General features: G+C 40.6%; 1 protein-coding gene and 1 long non-coding RNA gene across 4 annotated transcripts in view; one reads left to right on the forward strand and one right to left on the reverse strand.

The window, feature by feature from the left end:
• The window catches only part of LOC101170760 (oxysterol-binding protein-related protein 2), a 20,913-nt gene continuing 844 nt past the window's right edge, over positions 1-20,069 (reverse strand). For 2 of the 3 annotated variants that reach the window (XM_023956813.2, XM_023956814.2), the window contains exons 4-14: positions 12,845-12,920; positions 9,728-9,862; positions 9,408-9,505; positions 9,153-9,335; positions 6,913-7,020; positions 6,733-6,822; positions 5,547-5,661; positions 5,048-5,167; positions 2,834-2,957; positions 2,661-2,751; positions 1-1,627 (exon numbers count right to left, since the gene is read on the reverse strand). In XM_023956813.2, the coding sequence (XP_023812581.1) occupies positions 1,525-1,627; positions 2,661-2,751; positions 2,834-2,957; positions 5,048-5,167; positions 5,547-5,661; positions 6,733-6,822; positions 6,913-7,020; positions 9,153-9,335; positions 9,408-9,505; positions 9,728-9,862; positions 12,845-12,920 (1,243 nt within the window). In that variant the 3' untranslated portion in view covers positions 1-1,524. Of the gene's footprint in view, positions 1,628-2,660; positions 2,752-2,833; positions 2,958-5,047; positions 5,168-5,546; positions 5,662-6,732; positions 6,823-6,912; positions 7,021-9,152; positions 9,336-9,407; positions 9,506-9,727; positions 9,863-12,844; positions 12,921-15,476; positions 15,673-20,069 lie in introns of all 3 variants that reach the window. The other variant, XM_023956815.2, reaches the window with a different exon arrangement.
• LOC144994067 (uncharacterized) lies at positions 13,350-19,634 on the forward strand. The gene is made up of 2 exons (XR_013657449.1): positions 13,350-13,683; positions 17,202-19,634. It is a non-coding gene; the product is annotated as an uncharacterized LOC144994067 (long non-coding RNA).

The following is a 20,069-nucleotide window of genomic DNA, read 5'->3' on the forward strand; positions in this document are numbered from 1 at the left end:
TGTTTTTTAGTCCATAATTTATTCATTCCACATGGTTTAAATGCATAGGAGTGAGCATGAGTTCATGGTGAGTTATGTCATCAATAATGTAAACATTTTTTAAGAATGTTTAACAAAAAGCAGTAAAAGGGAAAATAAGATTAATGAGACTGAACCTCAGGCTTCACAAAGTGCTTTAAGTTCAGAGGTAAAGGAGAAGCAACGGGGCAGATTTCACATACTTGTACATGGGACCTCTCGCGTTCAAATGTGCAGTTGTTTGCAACCTTAGTGCTTAAAAACAATGGGGGGGGGGGGGGGGGGCAGCCAACAGCTACTGCATTCATGTCACTGCTGCCTCTGGAGTGCCTGAACTGGTTTGAAGCTGAACACCAATGAAACAGTTTATTTTTCACATTTTAGGAGGCTGCAGATGGAGAGGTTTGCATAGTTTTTCCACCTGCTGCATCTAAACACAGCTTTTTCTTCCCAAGAGGAAACTTACAAATCCAGAGTTTGAGGAGACAGGCTGTGAAGGCCTTCAGGAGACGCAGTTGCATGACAAACGTCCCTCTTTTTACGTGAACACTCAAACGTGTCTTATGCTCTTGGAGGCCTGAGAATCCCTCACTGCAGCTTCTTCACTTAAAGATTCCAGTCACAGCCTTCAAAAGTACACGAAAAAACATGCCAGCAGGTCATTTGGCATAAATTCATTGGCACAAATTCTCTGAATTAACATTGTTTAACCTTGTAGATTAAAGCTTTTTGACCGCATCCATGGCAACACAAGATTTTTAGGCTCAGATGTCCCTGAAAGTGGGAGGAATTTGTTATCAGCAGACTTAAATCTTTGATAATCAAATTTCTTTTAAATGTGGGATATACCTTCATGTAGTGCAGAATTATTTTATGGCTTTAAATTGTGTAAATAAGCATCTCAGTGGGCAAGCATGCACTGACTACTATATATATTTATATTACAGCAGACAACAACTTTATGTACCTACATTAGGGGTTTACAGTTGCAGTAAACTTAATTACAAGCAGCTTTAGCTTCTACCGTTAGGTCTCTATTCACAGAAAAAAAAACTACACATTTTAGTGCCGGTTAAATAAAATAAACATCTCATTTCTGGGTTGGTTAGACAAAGGTGGCTTATGGATTTTTAAGTAACCCTTGATATCTGAATGCAGTATGAAGTGTGTGGAACGCCTACGCAACAGCTGAGAACTTGATCTCCAGTGAAACAATTTCTTTGTGTCCTGCAGCAGCTCAACTCCAGACAGCACACTGCCGTCTGCTCTCAGAAGCTGATTGATATTTGTCTTCAGACTAACAATGAAATACGTTTACATTTTGTGCTTTGTTTTTTTTAAATTCTCTCATACGAACGTTTTTCCGAGCGAGTTTGGTCGATAATCCGACGAGCAGAAATCCATGGGGATTATCGCAAAGACGCAGCAACCGTCATACCATGGCAAATCTAAGATGCTATTAAAAAAAAAAAACCGAAGTGAATGCTATCCGACGCAAGCGACGCGTCAATAAATGTTGGGACAGTCGGAGTAATTCCTGTCAAAGTATCCCCCTGTGTAGAACCAGTCCTCTGCTCCTGTGTGGGGGTTTACTCCCAGCTGGAACCACCTGAGGAGAAAGACAAACAGGAGATTTTCAACTTTCTTTTATAAGCTATGTAGACAAAAAAGGATATTTTTCTTACACACTACTGGAAATTTAACCAACAACCACTGCTCTAAAGTACATTTATAGTGCATGAAAAGGGCAGCTAACCCAAAACTTCTGATGATTCAGCTGGACCAACATGTGTGCATCATTTAAAGGCTAAAATACAAACATCTAAATGTTTTTGTATGGAAGACATCCTTTCAACTTAAAAGGTGAGTTAATTTACTGTCGCCCCCATGTGGCCGTTATAGAAACTGCTAAAAACATTTTTAAGTCCCAATCCAATCATCTTTTAATCTACTTGTAAAAGTGTTCCCAGTAGTCTTTTAACCATCTCAGGTTAATCTCATCTCATCTAAGGTTCTGGATTGTGTCGTTTAGGATGTGGTTTCTGCAGAGCGGCAGGAGTTCATTGGGAATTCATCTCTGAGTTGTGGTCAGGACTGTTGGTATGGAGTAGGCCTCTGCTTATTTTCAATCAACCCTTTGTTTACACTCCCTTTCGCTAGCTAACAGCCCTTCACACCCCCAAACTAACATTACTAGTGCAACAAAAATGGCGAGCAATATCTGAGCAATCCAAGCTGTGCAATTTGTCTGCAAGTGGATGTACTGGAATGGAGCAGGGTAGGGAGCTTCTTCCCCACCTAGCATATTTTCTACCTTCTTTTTCAAATTAATCTTTGTGTCTGCTCCTAAATCCCAACAATTCAAATAAAGAAATACTCAGAAATGCAGTTTTAAGCCTAATTCTTAAATATATGTCCACCATCAGAAAAATGCCACTAAAAAATGTTAGAAACACAATTTTCATCAGAGTGGGACTTTAAAAGTGTAAAAGAAATGAGCAAAAATAAACCCTGTGGACAAATTGTGATTTTTTTCTTATATTGTGTTGAACAGTACAAGCAGCATGGCTCTGTTTTCTGTAGCTGTGAACTCATTGAGAGCCAAACACCTCACAGAAGTTCAGAAAGCCTTGCTGTCAAACCTTGTCGACCACGTCTCTTCTTCTTCGGACCGTTCCCTCCGTGCTGCCCTCTGTTTCTCCTCTAAACGTTCTTTTTCTGCACTGGCCAGTTCTGAAAGAGACCCGAAGACGTATTTAGATAAGGGCATGTGAAGCAGAGACCTTCCCTTGTGTCTGTGGCTTGTAGCTGCTACCCATGTCTCCGTTCTCCATGGCTCTGATGTCTGGCCTCAGCCGACAGTCTGTTGGGGCCAGAAGCTTCTCCATCCCCGGCTCCAGCTCATTCAGCGTCACAGCAAAGCTGGTGAAGTTGTAGATCTGGGAAATGGATACACAGAGAAACTCTGAACTCGTCTTTGTGTTTGTTTACAGGCTCTGAGGCTTGTATCGAGCAAGTCATCGATTCAGATAAATAAAGTGACTGATTTGTCCTCTGGATGGAAAAATAAACTTTAAATTACTCTGAAAACAAGTATTTCTTTAGACAAAGAATAAAAGTTGTACCAATCTGCATAATTTTTATTTCAAACTTATCTAACTTAAGACAATAAGGGACTAAACCTGATGTCTGTTTTTAATCAACCTTCAAAAATTTGAAACAGAACTTTGTAAAAGAGGAGCATGCGGGTGAATTAAAGCATTTGTCAGAAGATCTAGAAAAAAACAAAACAGGAATTAAAGGTTAAAAACAAAGAACAGAAATCAACAGAGAATGAGTCGAAATTTTTATTTTTGAAAAAAACAACAAAAAACAAAAACGATCAAATCAAGATTTATGTACAGAAGAGTCACATGTCACCCGTCAAACATCTATCTGAGGACCACAACATCAGTGGATGCAGTTTGTTATTCTTTAGGTTTGTCAGAAACACATCAAGAGCAGAACAGAGTGCAAAAAACGTAATTTTTTAAAAATCCTTTTAAACAAAAGGTGTCTGCACAGTGGCGCAGTGGTTAGCGTTCTTGCCTCACAGCAAAAAGGCCCCCGGTTCCAGTCCCGGCTGGGGGACCTGAAACAAAACATCAATGGGGGACCTTTCTGTGTGGAATTTGCATCTTCTTCCAGTGCATGCGTGGGTTTTTTCCGGGGACTCCGGCTTCCTCCCACAGTCCAAAAACAGGCTTCATAGGTTAATTGCTTACTCAAAATTGTCCCTAGATGTGAATGTCAGTGTGTGATTTGTGGCCCTGCGACAGAGTAGCAACCTGTCCAGATTGTCCCCTGCCTTTGCCCACAATTTGCCGGGATAGGCTCCAGCACCCCAGTGACCCCAAAAGTGATAAAAACAGGTTTAGAAAATGAATGACTGATGAAAACATTTCCACACAATGTTAATGGTTGTCAATGACAAAGGTGAAAGGTTTCCTGTTGGTCATGACCATTTGAAAACACTGTAGCTGGCATTTTGGTCCATTCTTCCATTCAGATCTTCTCTAAAGCTGTGATGCTTTAGAGAATTCTGCTATTCTCTATTGGATTGAGGTCTAGAGACGGGCTAGAACCCTTTAGAAACTTGAAATACTTTTTACATTGCTGCTCCTTCGTTGTCCAGGCAACGTGTTTGAGATCCTTCTCAGGCTGGAAGATCCTCGATACTCTCACGGATGGAAGGAGCTTTTTACCCAAAAATCTCTCCATTCATTTTCTTGAGACAAACAGTTGTCCTGTCCCCTTTGCAGAAACAGCCCCAAACCATGATGTTTCCACTCCCATGCTTCACAGTTGGTTTGGTGTTCCTGAGATGCAACACTATGTATTCTTCTCCCTCCAAACACAGTGAGGGGCATTTATACCAAAGAGTTCCATTTCGGTCTCATCTGACCACATGAACATTTCCCAGTCCTCCTCAGGATCATCCAGATGGTTTCTGAAGAACTTTAGACTGTCTGGACATGTGCTGGTTTAAGCAGGGGGACCTTTGGAGAACAAACAACAGTTGATCTCTTCTCTCCTAGTTACTTGCTTATAGTAGAATGGTTCATCCCAGTCTTGTTAAGGTCTACAATGCTGTCCCTCTTGGGTCTTGGTCATGGTGGAGAGGTTACAGTCTGACTGTTTAAGGGCGTGGACAGGTGTCTTTTATACAGATAACCAGTTCAAACAGGTGACAATAATACAGACACTAAATGAAGGACAAAAGAGCTTCTTAAAGAAAAAGTAACAGGTTTATGAGGGACTGAATTCTTGTTTGTAGGAGCTAAACGCTTATTTTTTTGCTTCATTATACAAATAAATTCTTTAAAGATCAATTGATGTGGTTTCCTGGATTCTCCTTCAGGATTTTGAGGCTGGTAAAAACTGCTTAATGGCTGAATACGTCTGATTCCCATGACCTACCTGAGTAGAAACTAGAGTACACAGGACATTAACTTAGGTTCTGAAGGGTCCAACAAGCATGGACACTAACCTGCGCCGAGTGAGCCGGCCGTGGCGTGATCCTCCACAATAAGGCACTTCCTGGTATCACAGTTACAGTCTCTTGAACATCTGGCATCTCGTCTGCTTCTTCACCTTCACAGCTGTTCTCCTACACACAAGCACAGTCACAAACTCACAAACACACACAGACAGCTCAATGCAGACAGTGGGTTTCACAGAACTACAGATTCAACACGCTTCTCAAACAACAACGCATGTCATTGCAAGGCATTTTGGGTTGGTGCTGGCAATGATCTCATCATACACTACACTATGAACGGAACTCGACAACAGCAGCAGCACACTACAAAGACCAAATACACTGCAACACCTTACCTGCTACAAAAGCCACTGCATGTTATTGTGAAAGAAAAGATACTGTTTGAGAAAAGATTTCAGTCACAGGAAAACAGACAAACGTGTGACGAAACCAAGTTGCATTTCATGTCAGCAGAGGGCTAAGGCGCGGCTGCAGCAGCGTTTCTCACCTGTTTCAACCTCTTTGGGTCACCTGCTGCCCTCTTGTAGGCGTCATAACTCTTAGGGTCAACACTGTAAATGCACTCTGTCCACTTCCCATATATCACCCTCCGCTTCTTCTTACTGGTTCAAACACAGAGGAGACGAGCGCTCATTAGCATACATCACTGAGAATTTCGTTTGTTCAGATCCACTCAAGTATCTGAGTTACATTTGAGTTTTTCCATGGAGCTTTTTTCCTGCCATGGCAAAGAAAACAAACGTCCCACAAGCAGGAAAAGGAACTCCAGGAAAAACACATTTTTTTCTCTAAAACACAGATTTCTCTGGCATGCACAGGTGAGGTTGTTGTCCTTCAAAGTATTTGCTTCAACTATTGGTGCGGAACAGGATGCTACGCTTGATGCCAGTCTGAATACAGACTAAATGTAAGGTTCAGGACTGGATCCGGAACAAATTACGTGAACCGGGTCGAGTCTGAATGCACCCTTAATCTCTCATAGGTCAAACCTTCATGGAAAAATAAGTCCAGTATTATAAAATGACAACAAAGATCTGTTAGTGACCGAAGACTTAAGTAAATGTGGCAAACTGGACTCATTCTGCACAGGAAACACAGCACGGAGGAGATTGATTGACAAGATCAACAGCCAATCAGGATGCAGAGCAATGTGCACTGTAGAAAAAAAGGATGCAAGATCGCACTGAAAAAAAATCAGGAGAAACAGAGAGACTGCGAAAGCTGATCCGCAGTATAGCAAGGGACCACTGTATTTGAAAATCTGACTGCAGGAGTGATGAAAGCTGTTTTGGGAACCAGACTGAGTGTGTTTATGTGTGTTGTGGACTTGTACTGAATGGGATTTGATCTATGAAAAAAAGGTCACCTGTTGTGTGAGATAGAAAGACCGAACTTCTTTCCATATGAAGCCGGACTTTGCAGAGTTCTTCACACTTTGAAAAAGCTACTCTGATAGCAGCATCGTTCTAAAAACCTTTGTGATTTAACTGTGCAGACTAGAAACATTCTGGATCCTTTAATAAAAGAAAATACCCAAAAACCGGTGTATTGGAATTCTGCTTCCGTGAAACAGTGAAAACAGTGGTGTGAAGTTTGGGTTACTTGTCTGAATAAACTTTCGCTAACTTTAGGTTAACGTGTTCGGTTCCTCAAAATAACCTGTGCTCTCTCACCTTTTGTCTTGAATGTATCCCTCCACTTTGTGCAGGTCCTTTCCAAACATCCCACATGGTTTGAAGTTCAGCACACATTTATCGCCTGTGCTAGAAGAACGGACACCAGGCAGCTTTCAGTGATCAACGCTGGCCGGTCCAGAAAGCTCAAGCGCTTTGGTGCAGTGCCAGCAAGCCTACCTGTGGTTGATTATCTCCACTGATCCATACTGTTCGATCCACAGTTTACCCAAGATGATGTTATGAACGCAGCACATTGGGTTTGTCCACGTGTACACTTCTTTATGCCTGGAACAAAAACCACAAACTGAGATTATTTGAAGCATAAAAAAGAAGGATTATTTTATGGGTTTGTGGTGAAATCCACCTTTTAGGGATCAATGCATATTTTTATTTGTTAGGGATATGGCTGCACGATATGAGGAAAACTGTAAAAAGTCTACGAAAAGCAAAGCACTTCAGTAGAAACTCCAATGTCCAGTGTGTCTTTATCTGTAAAGCTAAAGACACACTGGACATTTGTTGTGCGTTCAAGAGCGCGCCAAGTAGAGGTTCTTGAACACAAGCTCAGCCTATGGTGTTCACACTGGACAAGCAGGGAGAGACTTCTTGATCTTTTTCTAGCGCATGTCCACCACCTGCATTTGGAAGAGGTTTAGTACAAAATGTCCAAGCGGGACATCCAAGCTTTTTCTTTCACAGCTCTATTCCGATATATGAAAGACTTGGTTTCGTACGATTCCAACCGAGCACAAATGATTAATTTCTCCTCCATGATCAATTTTCATACAATTGATACTTTTGTAAATTTAAAGGGATGTCGTCCAAACGTCATTTCCAAATCCCTGAGTCCCTGATAAGTTCAATTTTGACCTTGTTTAACTTTCAACGTGCATTCAATGGCCGGCACCTTTGGTACGTAAAGCCTGAAAACAGTCGGGAAGATTGTGTGGCGACGACTGAAAGTTGGAGTTTTGAACGCACAAGCCGAAACACGCATTTGCACTGACCTTTGAACAAAAATGTCACATGGAAGCAACTGAAGACAGCAAAAGACATAAGGCGATTTGCTGCAGTTCTAACCGACCATCAGAATGAGGAATCTACGTTACGAAGGATTAAGGCAGTTCTGAAGGCAAAAGGAGGCCCAACCTAACACTAGGAAGGTGGCCAGTGAGTGTACAGGAAGGTAGGGGGATCTTTTGGAGCTTGTCAATTAAACAAAATAGTTTACATAACAAAAAACTCTAGATTAAGACTAGCAAACCAATTTAAAACAACAAAATTACATCAAAACTCAGCTTCTTGTGTTCACTTCTGCCTGTTTGTTGACTTCTATGCCTGTGTGTGTTTATTGGGTCTCGCTACTGATTTTATATTGTGAAGGACTTTGTGAGTCACTCTCTGAGAAAAGTGCTATATAAATTAAGATTTACTTACTTACTTACTTCTGACTCTGCATTTAAAGACCCACTCCAGTAGAATTCATATTTGTGAAGCATTTTTGCCATGATAGATAGTCACAATAAAATAATTTTAGATTAAAGCTGCAATTCTGAGTATGTCTTTATTCAAATAAAATGAATCAGGAACAAACAAACAAACAAAAAACAAAAAAATCGCAGTTTGAAAGAGCTCAAAGTTGTGAGGCAGCGTGTGAAATGAGAAGGTCAAAGTCTCCCTGCTCTGCTCCATTCTGATGCATCCACTTACAGACAAATAGATCCATGAACGTCTTTGTTTTCCTCGTCTGAGCTGGAATCTGGATCAAAACTGTACGGCTGGATAGCTCTGATATCGCTCACCATTTTTGTTGCACCGCTAATCATAGTTTGGGGTTGTGAAGGGCTGTATGGTAGTGGGAGGGAGTGTAAACAAAGGCATGATGGGATAGCAGCAGAGGCTTACTTCCACACCAACAGTCCCGCCCACAATTCTGAGGCAAATGTTTGATGAACTACTGCCACGTTACACAAACTATGTCCTGGAAAACGACAAGTTTTTTAAAATTTTGGCTAAAAATGACAATCATAATTAAAAAACCACTGAGAAAACTTTCACAACAGGTCAAAAGATGATTGGGATGGGACTTTAAAGAAAACATTTAGTAAATTGTATCAACATTTTAAATGTAATATGAAACCATCTGAGAGGATGTGATGCAAGGGATCAGTTTCTGCTCTATTTCTCTCAGTTAGCCTCATTTTCTGCCACAGATAACAAAGGAGCTTTACTCTAGAGATGATGCAAACGTTGCAACATGTGAGTCAGCGGCTGCCTTAACCACCACAAATGGATGAAGCAAATACTTTAAGCCTCACGTTTTTAGTCAGTAGGAAATTCAGATATTTTGTTTGACATCAAACAAATCTGCTAAAAGATTTTAAAAAGACAAATAAGTCCCCGGCAATAGTACTAACTTTAGTAAGTCCAGCACCATGGTGCCTTTGGGCTCAGCCTCCACGCTTTTGCCCCAGAACTTCAGCTTTGGGTAGATGGAGCCGTGAAACTCAAACTCCTGCTTCAGAGATTGGGCATGGAAGGCACTGACTGGGGGGTGGTGGCTGACCTGCTCTGAGATCCACCTGTACCCCTCATCCTCTCTGGGGGAAAAAGAACAGCATTTTTATAAACATGTTCCCTCTTGCTGAGGGGAATCTAAGCTCCACCTGTACCTTATGAGCTCGTACGTCTCCCCCAGCAAGGGATTAAACGGCTTTCCTGTCCTTTCCCATTGAGATGCTACGGCTGAAACAGCAAAAGCAGCAACAACCTGTGAAGGACAGAAGAGTTGATGGAAAACTCTTCAGGAAAATAAAGTGTTCCTACAAAAAACGTGAGAACAGGACCGTGATTCTCGTGAGGCCAATTTTCTAACTTTTAATTAACTCTCATTCACTGGGAGTCATATAAAAAGAGGGGGTAAAAATCCACCATGTGAGCTTTTAGCAAAGAAAACAAAAGACACGACTTCCAGCCTCCATCTGTGTTCTACCTGCATCCGGTCCACAGAATCCGATAAGCTGCAGGCTTTGTGGATGAGGTGAGTGTGTTCCATGTATTCTGAGATTCTCTGGAGAAAGCTCAGCGGCTCATTAAACTCAACTGGCATGGCTATTTTGGACAGCTCCTGCAACAAAGAAAACAAAAATATGAAATCTACACGAACCTTTCATGAAAACTACTTCTAGAAACTTGCAGATGATTTTGATGTAGAGCTGAGAAGGTCAAATGCAAACCTGAGGAAAGAGAAATTTTCATGGGTTTTTTAAGGGTTTATTAATAACCGCCCTTGTACAGATGGTAACCCCCATAATCTATAGTTGCAGCTAGAGATGTGACGGTGTGGGATTTTTTCTCCGCAGAGATTTCTCAGCAGGGGGCGTGGTGTCGCGGTTAACCGCACCCCCCCTGCCAAACACAAATCCCCCGGCGGCCGCGTCGCAAATGAATACAATTACAACGCAGTATTCTTTATTAACAAATAACAGTAACAACTAACTACTACCAATCTAACTAATGAACTAACTATATATGTGTTGTAGAATGACTATGTGTGTGTGTGTCAGTGGGCTGCGTGTGTAGAAGGAAGGAGCGCACACGTGTGTTGGGGGTGTGTGTTGATTCTTCTGCAGCGGACCGCTCTAGAGCTGCACGCGAGTTTCACCTGTGCTCTCTGGTACAGACATCTTCTCAGAATATTATATATTGCCCAGTAATAAACAGACTGCAGACACTTTGTCACCTTTCCTGTAGCCATGAAGCCTGACACCCATGAAGAACAAGGGGCAGGAGGCTCCGCCTTTATTTATACGGACATGTAACTTTGCGCTGCACAAAATAGTTCCCAAACACAACATGTAGTGATATTCATCGAAATCTAACAGTGCGCGTTCATTTTTGGTGTTACAGAGTAAAGGAGAACAGTAATAACCCCCCCAACACAAAATCCTCCGGGGTGTCGCACACTTAAGAACTCACGCAGCTTCTAATGGAAATGAATACAATGGAAATGAATAATTAGAACGCATTAAATTTGTCAAATTTCCTCGCGAGACGGACACTTCTGTTGTAGAATGAGCATGTGTTTCTGAAACCGCGCGCGTGTGTGTAAATAGAAGGAGCGCATGCAGCGAAGAGGGTGCTGGGCCGGCAAGAGGGAGTGAGAGGCCCGGTGCAGGGAGTGAAGGAGAACAGTAATAAAAGGTTTCCCCCAGAAGCCCCTGAAGTCTGAACACAGGAATAGCAGAAAAGGTAAATTATCAGCAAAAATGAATGTGTTTAATGTGTTTATTAATGTTCCACTCACGCACCACATGCAGAACTTAAAAAAAAAAAAAAAACGTACCGTGATGCGTTGATGAGGTTATCGTCACACCCCTAGCTGCAGCATAACTAAGCGTTAAATGATTTGGGTGTTTTTTTAACATATTTTTGTGGCGTTTTTCTCGTGATAAAGGACTTATATTAAGTAAATTAAGCTTAAAATTGTTTTTCTGAATATTTCTTTATTCAAATCGTTGCGAATCAGGGCCAAATGAAAACAACGTAGTTTGAAAAAGAGTTTATTTATGAGGTAGAAAATACGCTGGTCAAGCTCCCTGCCCTGCTCTATTCTGATGCATCCAGTTGGAGACTCTTGTTTTCCTCATCTCAGCTAGAATCTGGTTCAAAACTGTACGTCTGGAAAACTCTAATATTGCTCATCATTTTTGTCGCATAGTCACACTTTGTTGTACTAATCTTAGACTGAGGGTGTGAGGGGCTGTAAGTTAGCGGGAAAGAGTGTAGACAAAGGGATGACGGGAAATGAAGGCAGGTTTACTCCGCACCAACAGTCCAGCCCACAACTCAGAGGTGAATTTCTAATGAACTACTTCCGCTCTGCAGAAATGATGTCTTAGAAGACCACAGAGGTTTCTGATTTGGCCTAAAAACGACATAATCACAATTAAAAGACCACTGGGAACAATTTGAAAATAATCAAAAGAAGATCAGAGTGGGACTTTAAAAGACAATTGACATTAACAGTGAAATTCTTTCCTTCTATAGGCAGTCATTCAGTTCCATTATTTTCAGGTTATTTCTGCGTAATTTAGGAGTTTATTTAAATCACATCCATCCGTTTTTCTATTTCAGACTAATAAGAAAGGTTTTGTAGCACAGTGTTTTTCAACCTTTTTTGAGCCACGGCACACTTTAACGTTGACAAAAATCCCGCGGCACACCAGCATCCAAAAAAATAGATAAATTAAAAAAAAGAAAAAGCTCAGTCTGTTTTGATCTACAGCCGCTCTGCAGTTTCACATGCATTTTTGTGATAATTGTTGCAGAAAACGCTGGAAGCTGCAGCTGTTTTTTCTAAAAGATGTATTAAAAATTAAGTCAAAAGATTCAAAAACTGTTTGATGTGTGTTCGTTGTTTTAAGACGTTGAGAGGAGAGACTCATTGTGTGCTAAGACAGTCACTTTACTGCATCATGGGAGATGTAGTGCCCGTAATCCGCCGACCGCAGAAAGACTCGCGTCTTTGAGCTTCATTGTTTTGTTCACTTGTTCCAGTCTTATACCAGATTCTGTGGAAAGCTACACCGCTAAAGACGAGCTTTAGCTGGTATTTTTGTTAGAATAGAGAGACTTTTTTGCGCTAAATCGAAACAAGGAAGTGAATACTTTAACCACTTCTGATTGGTCAGACTGATGACATGTGATTAAGCCTTCAAGAATGATTGGTGGAGACAGTTAAAGGGGCGGGACTTTTCCTTACACAGTTATAGCTGCAGCTAAATCGCGGTATCCCGTTATTCTTATCAAAATGTCTTTAATAGAATCATATAAACACAAAGAAAAAATAATTTTATGATATTTCATATTCTTAACTTCTCAGTGTTTTTTCAGGGCCTGTTTGGATGAACAAAGAGCTGATTTCCTGGAGATGGTAATTGCTTTTAGATCAGTTAATGAGGGCAATTTCTCACGGCACACTTGACCATCTCCCACGGCACACTAGTGTGCTGCGGCACACTGGTTGAAAAACACTGTTGTAGCAGACTGCAGAGAAAAGGGTGCCCCATAGCAGCATGGGTTTGTCAGAAATCCTAGTAGCGCTCACCATGCCGATGCACTTCTTCAGGATGCTCCAAATACTGAAGTTGCTCCGGGAAATCATTTGAGCTGGCAAAGTTTTCCTGAAACAGATATGGATCAAATGAAGTTATGATAATTCTGGGAACAGATGAAGCTGGAAACACAAGTGAAAGACAAAAGACTGTTTTTAATAACACTTTGAGAAACACGTACAATGGATTTTTGTGAAGGAATTTGTTTTATTATTATCATTGTTTAAATGTATTTCTTTAAATGTTAACTCAGATTGACCTTTTTACCTCTTCTGAAAACAGTTCTGTGTGTTTGGTCATCTGCTTCTCATGCCCAGCCAGGAACAGGGGGGTTTTACGACACACTGTCCTCAGCTGATAAGTGATACTGTTTGAAGTTAGAATCCAACCAAAAGGGTCATTTGACGACACCCCCTAATGAACTTTTTGTCTTTGTCTTGAATTGTTACCTCCCACTTGTGTTCTTAATAAAAGCAGCACAGGGAGGGGCAGACCTTTGAGAAGAGAAACGTGGTGGACCTTTTCCAACACATTTGCTCCTCTCCCTCGTGCATGAGAAACTTGATTCTTGCTGTGGTCTATTATTTCTAATTGTGTTTTTCTTTAATGTTTAGATGCATTTATCTGACATTCTTTGGTCCATTCGAGCCGGATGACAACATATCTGCGTCCTTGGGGGAGGATCATGCCGATTGAAGTCTGTGCACAGCCCGTGAGACTAGGTCTCCGGAGGAAAGTCCGTCGTAGTGAATTCTACGCCGGCCAATCGACTGGTCTGATCCCTGGGTCCGGATTGACGTTATTCGTTAACCAGTCAGACCACAACGACAAGGCAAGTACAGCGCTTTTTCAGGGGTTCGAGTCCCCGAAGTGGCCCAGAATTCTGAGGGACAGGTTCAAGTCCTGTTGCCTAAAACACGTGTGGGTTTGGAGTCCCGGAAAAGTCCAGAATTCTAAATAAAGGTGTAGGTTCGAGTCCTGCAGCCTAAAACGCGTAAGAGGGTTCAAGTCCCTAAAAGGCCTAGAATAACAACAAAAATAAAATAAAAAAAGTTTTTTTTTGGTGTGAATGTGTGTGCATGTGTGAAAGGAGTGAACTTGTTCGAAACAGTGGGCAGCTGGAAACCTTGCGGTGTTAACACAAGGCTGCTTGTTGGAGTAGAACAAGATTTCATCTCATTTGGCTTTAGGTGAAAGGAACCCAGAGTCTAAAACGTGTTTTGCTCCTGGGAGGACCCTAAACGTGTGACCGGATCAGACAATAGGTCTGACCTAGAAGCTTGTTGCACGGGGAGTGAAATTCGGTCCTGAGAGAAATTCTCTGTTGGTTCTGATCACGCTCTGTGACTAACATAAATAAAAGAAAAAAGAAAAAAAATGGGGGAATTCAAATGAAAAAATATATATGGAAAGAGGTTCATCCAGATTCAACTACATTCTTGATAAAATGGGATAAAAACTAGGATTTTAAGGGGAATGTACTGGATTAGTTCAAAGGTTACAAATTAAAAACAGAATAAAAAATACAAAAGAAACAAAAAAAAATAGTGAAGAATTAATTTGTGCAAAACTGTGGTTAAATGAAGCAACGAAAAATAAAGGGTGGCATTCAGAAAAGTAAAACTAGATAAGCATGTCTGATTGCTAAAAAAAAGTAGGATAAATCAGATGTGCGACTCAGACCCCTGCAACAGCTGGCTGCAGCAGGCTGCAGACCGAGCAGGGGCAGGATGAAAGGGGGGGAGAGCAGAAACCAGCTGATTTCTCACCTCCTCCCTACCAGGGGACAAATGCTCCTCTGTTGACGGGTTTTAACCCACCAGTGACTGATTTAAATAAACCAGAAAAAGAAAAAATAATGTTAGGAGGAAAAGGGAAAAAACTTGAATGGAGTAAAACTATGGGGGTTGGTTTGGAAGAAGCTGGAGGGTCATCTGAAATTGCTGAGACATTTCCAATGATTGAAGTGCCCAATCCTAGAGCTGGAGAAGATGGCCAGAGACCTACACTTCTTGTGTTTAGGACCTGGACAGTGGAGGATGTTAAGAAGGCAGTAGAGGGAGTTATCTCTCACAGGGAAAATCCACATGATTTTCATGAGCAAATGATGGAAGTTCAGAGAGCTTATCATCTGAATGGCATTGAATGTCAACAAGCATGGATGACTGCTATGAAAGCAGACTGGGCAAAAGTAAAGGGAAATTGGAATCCTATGAATGATGACGATCCACCCAGACCTCTTCCACATAACAGTCAAGAGTTAATTCAAAGTCTTACACTTTTAGGACAAAGAATTAGAGAAGCCTTTCCAATGAGACCTGATTATGGAAAGATTGGTCAAACTAAACAAAAAGATGGAGAGTTAGTGTCTGATTTTAGAGTCAGATTTGAAGAAGTTTTTAAAGCTAACAGTGGACTCAGAGATGATGATAATGATGATGGTGCCTATAGACAGCAGCTGAAACAAGCCTTACTGCAAGCTATGAGACCAGAGATTGCAGACTGGATAAGGAAGCATTACATTGATCTACCTACAGGAGCACTACAACAGTTTATGAATTTTGCTGTTCATGCAGAAAAAGTGATGGTGAATAAGAAGAAATTTAGAAATCAAAGTGTAGATACCTTTTGGCAGGAGGAAAGTAGTGATGTGTTTTTTGGAAGGAATGTGAAGAGAGGAAGAAATCGTGGTCGTGGAAAAGGAAATTTTAAAGAAAATTTTTGAAGAAGGTTTAGAGGAAGTGGCAACAGAGGGTCAGAGCAAGTTGATGATGGATGTTGGATTTGTGGACAGAGAGATCATTGGGAGAGAGAGATTGTCCTGAAAGGAAGAAATCAGATTGATTAGATGGTAAAAGAAATAACAAGATAAAAGATGAATCTGAACTAGAAATTCAACCAATTAGTGATGAATTTTTAGATCTCACTGAAAGAGAAATAGTTTTTGTTGATGGGTCAGCGAAGAAAGATGAGACAGGCAGGAACAAAGTGGGTTTTGCTGTTGTAACTCAAGATAAGGTTCTGAAGGCAGGACCCCTGTGTGGAAATTCCTCAGCACAATCAGCAGAGTTGACAGCCTTAACTGAAGCATGCAAACTGTTTAAAGATAAACCAGTTACAATCTACACTGATAGCCAATATGCATTTGCTACAGTGCATTTATTTTGTCAACAGTGGAAGATCAGAAGGTTTAAAACATCAACAGGAAAACCAATAACGCATGTAGACTTACTGAAGGAATTATTGACTGCTGTAATGTTACCATCTAAAGTGGCAATATGTAAATGCGAGGGACACACACGAAGAACAGATCATATTTCTAAAGGAAATGCCTTTGCAGATGCAACAGAAAAGCAAGCTGCAACAAAAGATGTAGAAATATGCACAAATGAGAATGTGACTGCAGATGCACCCGCTGATGTTTTAAAAGAAATGCAACACAGCGCACTACAATAAGAAAAAGATTTGTGTTTCAAAAAGGGAGCAAAGTTAGAACAAGGTCTTTATGTCAGCACAGAAAGAAAACCTATTTTACCAAAATCCATGTACAAATGGGCAGCAATTTTGAGTCATGGGCTTTGCCATGATTCAACAGGGGGGAGGATGAATTTATTAGAGAAATATTAAACAATTTATGGATTTATTCTCTATTCAAAAAATTTTTGTAAACAATGTGTTACATGTATGCGTCATAATCCCCAAGGCAATGTTACACCTAAGAGAGGAAAATTTCCTGAACGAACTTTTCCTTTCCATACAATCCTTATGGATTTTATTGAATTGAATAAAAGCAAGGGATTGAAATATTGTTTAGTGATTATTGATGCATTTTCCAAATGGGTTGAAATTTTTCCATGTGCAACACAAGATGCTATTACAGTAGCTAAAGCTATTTGTAAAAGAATAATCCCAACTTTTGGCATACCACAAGTGATAAGAAGTGATAATGGTACACATTTTGTAAATCAAGTGATAGACAAAATGGCTCAACATCTTTGTATTGATTTAAAGAGACATTGTAGTTATCACCCACAGAGTGCAGGATTAGTTAAGAAAACTAATAGCACTATCAAATCAAAGTTAAAGAAATGCATGTAAGAGACAAACAGACAGCGGCCTGACTGCATAGACTTAGTTTAACTAAGCATGCGTATCACACGCACAGCAGGTCAACCTTTAACGCCTTTTGAAATGTTGTATGGACGTTCTTATAGGTTACCAGACCTTGATCCTACACAGCAACATTCTCCAGATGATGATGCAAATTTAGTGGATTATTTGAGAAAAATGTTTACCACTAAAGATGTGCAAAGGACAAATCAAGTGCCAGATTCCTTTTTATCTCCACAGGACACTTCACCAGTGCAGGTTGGTGACTGGGTGTTTGTGGAGGCCATAAAAAGGAAATGTTGGTCCAGCCCACGGGGGGAAGGGCCATTCCAAGTCCTGCTGACTACACCAACAGCTGTAAAGATTGCTGAAAGGACGTCTTGGATCCATCTATCACACTGCAAGAAAAAGCATCTGGGTGAGGCTAATTCCAACTGCTAGGTGGGGAAGTCTGACTACAAAGGGAGGCAGCTGTATAGAAGCTGCTTGTCTCAACGTCAGCGAAGCCGAGACATCCACCTAGTCTTAGGGAAGAAAGCACACCAGAACTCTTTTGCACTACACGGATCCTACACTGTTAGAGGACTTGAGGAGGTGATGTGCTAGTAACCTCTCCCTCCCGAAGATAGGTACATATCCACCATGGCGTGTCCAACTGGGCTAAGAGACAGTTTATTTTGTTTACTGTTCCTGCTATTCCTGACAGGAGCAACCACATGGATTCGATTCTTTTGGAATCATTATCCACCCGCAAGAAGAACCACCAGTGAGGAAAGAAACATTTCTCGACGATGGCTGAGTATTGATGAACATGATGTTTTGAATAGTCCAAAAATGAACATAACTCACCTGTATATGACAAATTCTTGGTATAGGTATGTTATGTTACTGGCTAAGGAAAAGAATAGATCGGATTGCTATGTTTGTTCTGTAATTGAAGCTTCATCCCTACATCCTAATTTGCAGGCAAAGCAATTTTCTGAGTGGAAAAGCGACTGTGTTATTGAATATAGTACCAGAGGGTATATTAGTACTGGAGCCGTCACCACTTCAAATGGAACTCTTGTAAGACCGAGTTGTAAGAGTTTGTATCAGTTTAAAAAACTGAAATTGACAAAATCATTAGCTCCATATGCTAGTGTGGAACCAGGAACTGTGTTTCCACATTGTGTAACTAACAATGGCACAGAGTTTTTAGGAACTTTGCCGATAAAGATGTGTCATGAACTTCTTGTTCCCTTCACAGTCCAGATAATCAATGACAGAGTTTCCCATGGTTATGCTGTTCCCTGCCCCAGAGGATGTTGTGTTGGATCTAATCCAGATTTAATGCCAGGTAACAATGGTACTTATGTGGTTGATCAAATGTTTTGGTTATGTGGGCAGGCCCTCTACCTCAGTCTGCCTAGAGACTGGAGTGGGATTTGTGCTTCTGTAAAGGTCACAGGTCACACTTTCATAGTTTCTGCAGTCCATGAGCCTCACCTGCGCTACAGACGTAACCTTATTGATGTCAAGCCACATGATTCCATTTGGGGATCACATGTACCTGAAGACCATGAACACTGGAATACTGGGGAAAAGGTAACTATGGCATTGTTTCCCTAGGTTGGAAATGCTAAAAATGCCCTCAGAATTGAGACCATTGATTATTGATTAGGATTATTTTTGAACGCTACAATTAAAGCATTTAAAGGCTATAGTGAAGAAATGTCAAGCATGAGACTTATGGTTCTACAGAACAGATTGGTTTTGGACTTATTGGTTGCTCAGGAGGGAGGTGTTTGTAAGATGTTAAATGATACCTGTTGTACATTTATTCCTGACAACACCAATGAAGGTCACAGCATCACTGAAGCATTACATCAACTTGAATAGGTTCAACAGGCAATGCAGGATGACAGGAAACCCCAATCTTGGGATTTCTTCTCCTGGTTTGCTTTTGGTTCCTGGTGGCAACTTTTGTTAAAAATAGTGACACCTATTCTTATGGTACTGATCATATGTTGTGTGTTCACTATGTGCATTTTTTCTTTGTATTCAATCTATGATTTCCAGAGCAGTGAATGGTGGACTACAAAGTGTTCCTATGATTTAAGAATACAACTTGTTATTAAAGGGAGAACAAGATGACTGTAATGATTTTGAAATTGAAATTACTTGAAAAAAAAAAAAAAAACTTCTCATCTGAGTGTAAATTGATAGTGTTATGAAAATGAAGATGTCACAGAAAACTGAAAAGAGATGTGATATTGGATGTGAGATTTTAACATTTATCAATGATAAACAGGAGGGAGTATGTGAAGGAATTTGTTTTATTATTATCATTGTTTAAATGTATTTCTTTAAATGTTAACTCAGATTGACCTTTTTACCTCTTCTGAAAACAGTTCTGTGTGTTTGGTCATCTGCTTATCATGCCCAGCCAGGAACAGGGGGGTTTTACGACACACTGTCCTCAGCTGATAAGTGATACTGTTTGAAGTTAGAATCCAACCAAAAGGGTCATTTGACGACACCCCCTAATGAACTTTTTGTCTTTGTCTTGAATTGTTACCTCCCACTTGTGTTCTTAATAAAAGCAGCACAGGGAGGGGCAGACCTTTGAGAAGAGAAACGTGGTGGACCTTTTCCAACACATTTGCTCCTCTCCCTCGTGCATGAGAAACTTGATTCTTGCTGTGGTCTATTATTTCTAATTGTGTTTTTCTTTAATGTTTAGATGCATTTATCTGACAATTTTTTAAGACTAATTATTGTTCACAACCGCAACATAGTAACTGACAGATTAGGACCTTAAAAACTGTTTTTTTGCTTCCTCAGGAAGTGTGCTATGTCTGAACAAAAGCTCTGAATTCCATTTGTTTAAATATGTTTAACAAAAGAACCTTCTACATTTTGGCATCAATATTTGCTAGTGTTGTGACCACACAGTGTGGTAGAGTCTCACTGGATGAACTTTTGACTAAAGATGTCTTGGATCGACTTTCGGTCAGTGAATCAGAGCGAATCCGATCGTTCAAACTAACGACTGAATCAACAACCACAAATTATTGTATGAATTAAATCGTTCAAATGATTATATAAACACTGCTTATGACTGGCTTT

This window comes from Oryzias latipes, chromosome 7 (assembly GCF_053564925.1).
Source record: "Oryzias latipes strain Hd-rR chromosome 7, Olatipes_Hd-rR_3.1".
Taxonomy (NCBI): Eukaryota; Metazoa; Chordata; class Actinopteri; order Beloniformes; family Adrianichthyidae; genus Oryzias; species Oryzias latipes.